Below are 10,742 nucleotides of genomic sequence, written 5' to 3' on the forward strand. Positions count from 1 at the left end.
GTCTCCCTCTGTCACCCAGGCTGGAGTGCAGTGGCGCCATCTCAGCTCACTGCAAACTCCGCCTCCTCGGTTCACGCCATTCTCCTGCCTCGGCCTCCCAAGTAGCTGAGACTACAGGTGCCCACCACCGTGCCCGGCTACTTTTTTTGTATTTTTTTTTTTCTTAGCAGAGACGGAATTTCACCATGTTAGCCAGTATGGTCTTGATCTCCTGACCTCGTGATCCGCCTGCCTCGGCCTCCCAAAGTGCTGGGATTACAGGCGTGAGCCACCACGCCTGGCCTTCTGGAAGCTAATATCTTATCAGATATATGACTTGCAATATTTATTTCATTTCAGGGGTTGATTGCTTTTTCACTCTGATTGTGCCCTTTGATGCACAGATGTTTTGATTTTTCATGAGTCCAGTTTGTCAGTTCTTTCTATTCTATCTGTGCTTTGGCGTCATATCCATGAAAGCACTGTCAAATCCTGTGTCATGAAAATTATCCCCAATGCTTTTTTCTAAGATATTTTTAAGTTTTAGTTCTTGAGTGTAGAGTTTAGGTCTTTGATTCATTTTGAGTTAATTTTTGTATATAGTACAAATTAAGGGTCCAATTTTATTTTATTTGAACATCCAGTGCCCCCAACACTCTTTGCTGAAAAGATGGACTGACTCTTTGAGACCTGTCACCTGCCCACCCCGGTGGACACTAGCTGGTCCATCCAATTGCTGTCCTGGGGCCTTGTCATGCCACTCCTCCACTTTGGACCCAAGCCCACACCATTGCTCCCCTCTGGGATACTGACCCCACTATAAGCTTCCCTGGGGCTACAACCTTCCTACCCCTTGTGCCTCATGACCACCCACTCCCTTGTCCCCGCCATGCCCATGATGAATCTTTTCTCGAGGCAGCTCCCCTTGCCTCCATCTCACCCTCACCTGTGCACCACAGCCACACTGGACATGGGTCCCCCTGAGCCTGAGTCCCTTCCCATTCCCACCGTCCCCTCTGGCAAGACCTTCCTTCCACCACTGCCTTCCCTTGACCCTTCAGGGCAGCCTCACCCCATGGCCCCTATTCCCTTAGGGGGCTTGTGGCCACCCAGTCCTGGCACCTGGCCTACAAGTTTGCCATCTCCATTCCCCCTTCTTCTGTTCGTCAGTCCCCTCCTCTGTCCTCCCACCCTCACAGTTTTCCTTGTATCTGAAATACTCATTCTTGTCCCTTTGCCCATGTGCATTTCCTGCCTCCTCAAGAAGCTTGAGACAGACCTGTGTGTTAAACATCGATGTTAAGTTATTTCCAGGAAGAAGTTTCATCTGTGATTTCCTCTTCCCCAGAGCTCCACAGTCTTCGTTACAACATCACAGTGCTGTCCCAGGATGGATCTGTGCAGTCAGAGTTTCTCGCTGAGGGACATCTGGATAGTCAGCTCTTCGTGCGCTATGACAGGGAGACGCGCAGGGCAAGGCCCCAGGGACAGTGGGCAGAAGCAGTCCTGGGAGACCAAGAGACCGAGGACTTGACAGAGAATGCGCAGGACCTCAGGAGGACCCTGACTCATATTGAGGGCCAGAAAGGAGGTGAGTGCGGGCAGGGGCAAGAGTAATGGGAGGCCTTCTCCAGGAGTGTTGGAGGCAGAGAGCAGGACCCGTCTCTTCCTGCTGGTTCTGGCTGGGGGTGGGGGTGAGAAGTAGGTCAGTGGGGCTCAGCAGGGAGGTGAGCCAGCACTCAGCCCACACAGGGAGGCACGGAGGAGGGCCAGGGAGGTGTCCCTGCTGGGCTGAGTTCCTCACCTGAGTGGAAAGGTGACGGTTTCGGGAATGGAGAAGTCACTGCTGGGTGGGGGCAGGTTTGCATTCCCTCCAGAAGATTAAGATCTGTGAGATCTATGAAGACGGCAGCACCGGGGGCTTCTGGCATTTCTACTACGATGGCGAGCTCTTCCTCTCCCTAAACCTGGAGACTCAGAAATGGACAGTGGCCCAGTCCTCCAGAGCTCAGACCTTGGCTATGAATTTCTGGAAGGAAGATACCATGAAGACCAACACACACTATCGCGCTATGCGGGCAGACTGCTTGAAGAAACTACGGCGATATCAGAAATCCAGGGTGGCCGTCAGGAGAACAGGTACCAACCCTGGCCAGGGGCTCTCCTCTCCCTCCAATTCTGCTAGAGTTGCCTCCACCTCCTAGCTCTGTCCAGGGAAACCCTCCCTGTGCTATGGATGCAAGCATTTCCTGTTGGCATATTGTGTCCTGATTTGCCTCTATCGTTAGAGCCACTGGATAAAGACAGTGGGTCAGGGACTGAACCATCCAGTGTTGTAATCTGGGAAAGCGGCGGGCCCTGTGACAGAAGCCTGAGCCTGGGGTGGGAGTTAGGCAGGAGAGGAAGCCCTCAGGGCCAGGGCTGCCCCCTCTGCCTCCCAGCCTGCCCATCCCAGAGTTCCCTCCTGGCCCCATGACCCAGGAGTCCACCTCGACATCCCCCTCCTCAGCATCAATGTGGGGATCCCAGAGCCTGAGGCCACAGTCCCAAGGCCCATCCTCCAGCTAGCCTGGAGTAATTTGGCCACAGGTTGAGGACAGACTTACAGAAGGTCCGGGATCTGTGAGGGATTCAGCCAGAGTGGGAACAGTGGAGAGGAGCAGACCTGTTCCCCGCATCTCCCTTTGTGGGGAGCAGGGCTTCACTGGCTCTGCCCTTTCTTCTCCAGTGCCCCCCATGGTGAACGTCACCCACGGCGAGGCCTCAGAGGACAACATCACCGTGACATGCAGGGCTTCCGGCTTCTATCCTGGGAATATCACACTGACCTGGCGTCAGGATGGAGTATCTTTGAGCCATGACGCCCAGCAGTGGGGGGATGTCCTGCCTGATCAGAATGGAACCTACCAGACCTGGGTGGCCACCAGGATTCGCCAAGGCGAGGAGCAGAGGTTCGCCTGCTACATGGAACACAGCGGGAATCACAGCACTCACCCTGTGCCCTCTGGTGAGGCTGGGGTGACCCTGGAGAGGGTCAGGCCAGGGTAGGGACAACAGGGAAGGCTGTAGTTCTCTGCCCAGTGTATAACAAGTCCCTTTTTTCAGGGAAGCCACCGGTGCTTCAGAGTGAACGGCTAAACCTTCTGTATGTTCTTGTTGCTGTTGCCGTTGTTACAGCATTTATTATTATCTGTGTTCATCGTTGCAAGAAGAAGAAAACATCAGCGGCAGAGGGTCCAGGTGAGAAAAGGAGGCAGTTTCTGGAGATGACAAGGCTCCTGTCTGGGCAGCAGGGTCCCCTCATTGCTCCTGATAGGATGTAGGTGACAAGGCTGGAATAGGGGATGGAAGTTGGGGTATTTGGGAGGGGAATGGGAGCCACATTCCCATCTACACCCATAAGTCCTTCCCAAGCCAAGACTGGGGAAAGGCCCTCGAACGTCCAGCTGTGGCCTCCTCCTGCTGCAGGTGGAGTGGGCAGCAGGGAGGGCTGCAGCGCCTGCTCTGTCCCCGTCCCGGCCTCTCTGTCTCTCAGGCTCACGAGGGTGCGTCCAGGTGGGGTGAGTTGGGAATCACATGCTGATGGATGATCATGGCCTCAGAGGGAGCAAATAGTAAAGGCAGCTGCGATCTGGGGAGGGCCAGAAACTGGAGAGGAATCCAAGGAGAGGCAGTGCCTCCCCTATGTGCCTCCTCCAGGAGGCACTTTCCAGGTTCCCACCACTTGGCCTCCTAGAGTTTCCTTGCAGATGACATGGATGAGTAGATAAGCAGATGTTCCTGGGCCATTTGAGGAGCGGGGCCCAGCCCCTCATCAGGGCAGCTGTGGTCCCTGTTTTCATCCCACCTCCGAGTGTTTTGTGTTCCAGTCCCTGAGGGACACAGTCCCCAGGCGCCATCTTTTGGGGGCTTTGTTCTGTGCTCTGTGGCCTCACCTTGCCCTTCCTGAGCCAACTTCCCTTTCTCAAGGTAGTCACTGCCTGGTAAATTTGGAGTAAGGGACGGTCAGAATCTTTTCCCCCCCAGTCAGGTTGTTTGATGGGAGATGAAAAGAGACAGCAGGAAGTTTTGTGTTTCTGCAAAAACAGGCCATGCAGGGGACAGTGAGAAGCTGGGATGTCCAGGAGACCTGAGTCTCTGTCATTTCCCCACTTCTGTGTGTCTGGCAGTAGGGGCGCTGGTTTCTCATCCTTGAACCTAATTGCACTATCAGTCGGCCCCTCAGGCCTGAGCAGATGGGAAGGTTCATCCCCTGCCCTGCAGCAAGAGGGCCCCGTCCAGGAGGCACCCACAGCAGGGGCAGCGCAGGTCTGTGGTCGCTCCTGCTCTCACCTGCGGTGTCTCCCGTAGAGGGATTGTCGGTTCTGCTTCCCTGTGGGCAGGAATGGTTTCCTCGTAGGTCACTGGGGTTTTGGCCAGGAAAAGGGTATGAAATTCACGTGCCAATTGCTCAAAATTCCTGCTTTCAATGTTGATGTCCAATAAAAATGTTCATAATTTCAGCTCTATAATCTTAATAGGATTTCCTCTAATACTGCTGTTGTAAAGCATATTAAATAAAACAGGAACTCAAATTTGGAGCCCCCTCTCCAGGAGAGTCTGTGTGGGAGATGGTGGCTGTGGCAGTGGCAGTTCCCAGGTGCAGAGGGTGGGCAGAGGCAGCCTCAGGCTAAGGGGACTCCCCTACTTCACATGGAGAAAATCCCTTGTAGGTTGCAAGGTCAGTGGCCTAGGTGGAATCCCTGCTAGGGACAGAGCAGGAAGGCCTCACACCCTCACCAAGCAGCAGCCCTGGGGTGGAGTAAGTGGACCAGGCAGGAGCAGTGGTGACTCAAGAGCAGGTCACAGGCCTCGGTGGGTGCTGAGGGTCAGGAGAGGCCAGGCCTTCTCGAGCAAGGTGGGGGTCCCAGGGTCACGTCAGGTGCAGATCCTCTGGCAGCCACATCTTTCCATGCTGGGCCTGCTGGGCCCCCCAGCCTTCCTGATGGGATTCCCAGTTAGGAGCTGTCTGCTCAGGGCTGGGAGGGGAGGAGCACTGAGCTGCAGATAGAGGGCAGAGCCCACAGTGGGCAGGGCCTGCGCTGGTGTGCAGGTGCCTCTGCAGGAGAGGAGGGCCTGGGGACTGAGAGCAAGGGTCAGGGCCTCTCTTTGGGGAGGCCTCTCGCTGTAACAGGACTGGTCAGGTCTGAGAGGAGGGGAAGGTGCTGGGTTCCCTCTTGGGTCTTGTCCTTTAGTCTTGTGGCCCTTTCACTCCGTGTACGATGGGTGGTGGGCAAGGGCAGGGGCTGATGTTGATGGAGTGATGGGAGGGAACTGGCAGGAGCTGGGAAAAGCAGGGAGGGAGGAAGAAAAAAGTAGGGGCCTCATCTTCCCTCAGAGAAAGGGGGAATCTGGTTTTGGAGCAACTGAAGAGAGAAAAGTCCTCAGGGAATAAACAGAACACTGCACCCAGTGGAGCATTTACCCGTTTCCCTCTTTTCTCCAGAGCTCGTGAGCCTGCGGACCCTGGATCAACACCCGGTTGGGACCGGAGACCACAGGAATGCCACACAGCTCGGATTTCAGCCTCTGATGTCAGCTCCTGGGTCCACTGGCTCCACTGAGGGTGCCTAGACTCTACAGACAGGTGGCCGGGATTCAACTCCCTGCCTGGATCTCACCAGCACTTTCCCTCTGTTTCCTGACCTATGAAACAGAGAAAATATCAGCACTTATTTATTGTTGTTGGATGCTGCAAAGTGTTAGTGGATATGAGGTGTTTGCATCTCTGCCATATAGAGAGCAGCAAAGAGATCATGACCAACTCAACATTCCTTTGGAGGCTATATGATCAAACAGCAAACCGCTTATCATGAATGCAGGATGTGGGCAAACTCAGGACTGCTCCTGCCTCCTGCCGACAGAAGATTTGCTGAGGACAATCACTCCATGGTGCTCACTGAGGTTATCTACTGGGTCGTCTAGAGCCTATTGTTCGAGGAATGCAGTCTTGCAAGCCTACTCTGGACCCAGCAGCTGACTCCTTCTTCCACCCCTCTTCTCGCTATCTCCTATACCAATAAATACGAAGGGCTGTGGAAGATCAGGGAGCCCTTGTTCACGAGAAGCAAGGAGCCCCCTGACCCCTTGTTCCAAATATACTCTTTTGTCTTTATTCCCACGTTCATCCTTCGTTCAGTCCAGTACAGGGTTGTGGGGCCCTTAACAGTGCCATATTAATTGGTTTCATCATTTCTGTTGTGTGTGTGTGTGTTTGGTTTTTTTGGTTTTTTTCTTTTTTTTTTTTTTTGAGACGGAGTCTCACTCTGTCACCCAGACTGCAGTTCACTGACTTGATCTCAGCTCACTGCAACCTTTGCCTCCCAGGTTCAAGCAGTTCTCATACCTCAGCCTCCCGAATAGCTGGGATTACAGACAGGCACCACCACACTCAGCTAATTTTTGTATTTTTTGTAGAGACGGGGTTTTGCCAAATTGGCCAGCCTAGTCTCAAACTTCTGACCTCAGGTGATGCACCTGCTTCAGCCTCCCAAAGTGCTGGGATTACAAGCATGAGCCACTGTGCCTGGCCTATTTTATTGTATTTTAATATATTTTATTATATTAGCCACCGTGCCTGTCCTATTTTCTTATGTTTTAATATATTTTAATTTATTACATGTGTAGTAATTAGGTTATCATAGGTAAGCTTTGTGAGTATCTTGGTGATGACTCCGGACCAGCTTTCTTGTCACCTTGAGGTCCCCTCGCCCCGTCACACTGTTATGCATTACTCTGTCTAATATTATATGTGCATAATTTTATACCATAGATGTTTACTCTTTAAATAGACATTTCTGGTCTGTGTTTTATTTCATGCGTCTGGGAGCGGATAAAGTGTGAGGTTCAGAGAGAAGAAGAAGAGGTGTGTCTCAATGCCCTGAGCCAGCATCAAAGCAATCTCCCCTCCTCTTTCCCTTTCCCTGCTAGTTCCCAATGACTGACAGATTCATAGCAGAACAGAAAGGACTGGGAAGGGATGGAGGTGGGACATCTGTCACCAACATTCAGGGGCTGACCTTGTAGGGGAACATCTGCTCTGAAGAGTTGAACCCTTCTTGTGATGACACAGAGATCTTTGTCTCTGTGTTCAGGGAAAGGACCAAGCCTCACTCCCCATGCAGAGAGGAGGTTCTGGCTGTGATCCGGCCTGTGGGAGAGGTGAGGACCCGCTCCCTCTACAGTGACAGCCAAGAACCTGCAGGTGACAGAGAAGGCTTCCCCTCAACTGTGTCCTATCAGGTTCTCCCAGGCATCAAGGAATAGACCTGGGACACTGCCTTCAGTGACATGAACACACCCGGAAGTGAGGTGGCCCTACCAGGGGGTCCTGGGGCTGCCACTTGTTTTGGGAACTCAGTGTCTGCAGAGGGGCGTGGAGAGTAGGCTTTGTGCAAAACAGTAATCACGACCTATAAATTATTTTATTCTTCATTAGCTTTTTGTCATAAAATAAAAGTTACCCAAAAAGAAAAACTGTCTGAAAATGTTTCCCTTTAATAATAATAATAAAAGATAAACACCCTTCAACCACCAGAGATATAAAAGTTTGTCAACCAGCCCAGAAACCCCATCATTTGCCCCAACTCAGTGATAAAGGCTTCCCTCCTCTGCATAAAACCACAGCCTGACCTTTATGATCATCACTTCTTTGTTCTATTTTATATTTTCATCATCTGAAATTGTAGTTTAGTTTTACCTTGAGATATATAATTTTTGTTCTCTTTTTTTTCTTTTTTTTTTTAAGACGGAGTCTCAATCTGTCACCCAGGCTGGAGTGCAGTGGCGCGATCTCGGCTCACTGCAACCTCCGCCTCCTGGATTCAAGCGATTCGCCTGCCTCAGCCTCCCGAGTATCTGGGACTACAGGCGCGTGCCACCATGCCCAGCTAATTTTTTTGTATTTTTAGTAGAAACGGGGTTTCACCGTGTTAGCCAGGATGGTCTCAATCTCCTGACCTCATGATCTGCCTGCCTCGGCCTCCCTAAGGGCTGGGATTACAGGCGTTAGCAGCCGCAGCCTGGCCTATTTTCTTTTTCTCTCTATGCTCCTCCATTGTCCTGGTTGAGTTTTCCATAGTTTGCATTTTGCTGTCTCCATCCCAAGGCATAGTTTAATATGGACCGGTTTTATCTGTACTTTCTATAAATTGGTACTTGGCTGCAGATATTTGCTTATAGGCAGACTTGATTTTCTTCTTGAATACTTTATGGCACTCCATTGTATTCTTCCATCAAGAGGAAGAACTTAGTACTGATTATTTATACTCTACTTTTTTTTTTCTTTCTTTTTTTTTTTTTTAGATAGAGTCTCTGTCGCCCAGGCTGGAGTGCAGTGGCGCGATCACAGCTCACTGCAAGCTCCGCCTCCCGGGTTCACGCCACTCTTCCGCCTCAGCCTCCCGAGTAGCTGGGACCACAGGCGCCCGCCACGCCCAACTAATTTTTTGTATTTTTAGTACAGACAGGGTTTCACCGTATTAGCCAGGATGGTTTCAATCTCCTGACCTCGTGATCCGACCGCCTCGGCCTCCCAAAGTGCTGGGATTATAGGCGTGAGCCACCGCGACCGGCACTTTTACTCTACTTTTAATTGCCATTGCTTTTCAATGGCTAAATCTGTTAATTCGTTATGGGTTGCAAAAGAATTATAGTCTCAGTCTCTCATTCCTTCCTCATTTACTAGCTGAATAATTTCTGAAATAAGAGATTTATCCTTGGCCGGACGCGGCTCATGCCTGTAATCCCAGCTACTCGGGAGGCGGAGGTAGACGAATTGCTTGAACCCGGGAGGCGGGCGTTGCAGTGAGCCGAGATCGCACCATTGCACTCCAGCCTGGGCGACAAGAGTGAAACTCCGTCTCAAAATAAGTAAATAAATAAAGTGGAGCACTTGACGGCCATGGGAGAGAATAGGCTATGACCACACATAGCAAGATGATGAGCCCAACAAAGATGATGAGCCCGACCACATGAAAACAACTTTTAATTTCATTCGATCAGAACCGACAGAACTAATCTACAGTGTTACAAATCAAGACAGTGGCTAATGTAGGGTGGGGGAGGGTGGTTTATGAGTGAGTAGAATTCCAAGGTGTTTCTTGGAGGATGGACATGATGTTGCTTGATGAAGGTGTTTATCTGAGATTTTACTTGGTCAAAACCCACTGCCCACCTGTGATTTGTCCCCCTTCCTCCATGCATGATGTCTTTCATTCAAGTTTACATTTCTGGTGTTTTGAAACAATTCTCTCTAAGCTAATAGAATTTCTCCTACTCCAAGTCCTTAGAAATGCTGCATTGGAAATACCAGTGAAATTTTTGTTTAATTCCAGGAAATAAACACCTGTGACTCAGATATAAAAAGGAGAATCTACCACAAGAGCAGTCGGCTTGGGAGCTGACACCAGAACAGCTTTGGAAATGGCTGTCCAGCCAGGAACTAGGAATCAAAACTCAAACCGGACCACAGGAGGTGGAGGGTAGAAATGACGCCCCAGCAGTGCATGAATGAATGAGTCATGGGCAGTGGCTCATGGGTTGCCTGGCCAGTCTGGAACTTGGGGAAAATAAAGTTGGAAAATTAGGGGGTAGAAGAGAGAAGTGTGCATTCACCTCTTTCCATGGGAAGAGCGTGTGAAGATAGAGGTTGCATGTAGATGCCCACCAGAGGGTCTCCAAGGGCTGGGGCTCCCTGTAACCAGGTGGGTGAGATGGCTTGATGGACGATGCCACTCAGTCGCACAGGGCTTGCTCATGGAGTTCGTGCATGAAGTGGCCACGGTGGCTGCGATGGACACTGCATGGGCACAGTAATTGAGTCGCCACTCACCAGGCAGCTGGCCTGGCAGCTGCCACTGCTGAGGACCTAGCCTGCTAAAAACAGCTGTTTCTTTGAACAGAGGAAAAAAAACAGACAATGTTAATTAAGAGCAAGACAGTGTTACGACAGATAAATATGCCACTGCAGCTATAGTAGAGATGTAAACAATCTTGAAATTATAAAAACAACAAAAAAAATGTCGATGGAAAAGACTTATTGCAAGTAAAGAAGTTAAAACAGTTGTAAAAATTCTATTTCTGCCCAACTATATCCAGATTGTTTCACAGGGCAGTCCTACTAAACCTTCAAAGAAGGTTATTGGACTTATTTAAAATATTCAAGAGAATGGGGCAAAATATGAAAAGCTAGACAACTCACTTTATCAGATATGAATAATGTTAATTCTAAAGTCAGAGAACAAATAATAAAGAAACATGATAGGAAAATCACTATTAATAATTAGATGAAAAATAGATGAGAAAAAAGTAGACTGTGTCCATCAGTGTGCTATAAACAAATATCTTGACCAAGTTATGAATCCTGAGAATGCAAGAATATTTAAACTTTAAATCTTTTAATGCATTTTAACACTTAATTCAATAATTCAGAAAGAGATAATCATAGTTCACTAGATGTAGAAATCACTGTAGATGAAATCCAACACTACACCTGACCTACATTTCTTCAGTTATCTCTACTTTTAAGAATTCGTGATCAGTACAGCACTATTCACAATAGCAAAGACAAGAAATCAACCTAGATGCCCATCAACAGTGGAACGGATAAAGAAAAATGCGGTACATATACACCATGGAATGCTACCCAGCCAAAAAACAAGAATGAAATCATGTCCTTCACAGCAACGTGGATGGAGCTGGAGACCATTATTCCAAGCAAATTA

General features: G+C 49.8%; 1 protein-coding gene across 2 annotated transcripts in view; it reads left to right on the top strand.

Annotated features, from left to right (window-relative positions):
* MICB (MHC class I polypeptide-related sequence B) overlaps window positions 1-6,810 on the top strand; it is a 13,405-nt gene extending 6,595 nt beyond the window's left edge. The window contains exons 2-6 of one of the 2 annotated variants that reach the window (XM_012000451.1): window positions 1,328-1,570; window positions 1,840-2,118; window positions 2,708-2,986; window positions 3,085-3,219; window positions 5,465-6,810. In XM_012000451.1, the coding sequence (XP_011855841.1) occupies window positions 1,328-1,570; window positions 1,840-2,118; window positions 2,708-2,986; window positions 3,085-3,219; window positions 5,465-5,592 (1,064 nt within the window). In that variant the 3' untranslated portion in view covers window positions 5,593-6,810. The remainder of the gene's footprint in view (window positions 1-1,327; window positions 1,571-1,839; window positions 2,119-2,707; window positions 2,987-3,084; window positions 3,220-5,464) is intronic. The other variant, XM_012000452.1, reaches the window with a different exon arrangement.
* Window positions 6,811-10,742: the final 3,932 nt, after the last annotated feature.

This window comes from Mandrillus leucophaeus, unplaced genomic scaffold (genome assembly GCF_000951045.1).
Source record: "Mandrillus leucophaeus isolate KB7577 unplaced genomic scaffold, Mleu.le_1.0 Scaffold630, whole genome shotgun sequence".
Lineage (NCBI taxonomy): Eukaryota > Metazoa > Chordata > Mammalia > Primates > Cercopithecidae > Mandrillus > Mandrillus leucophaeus.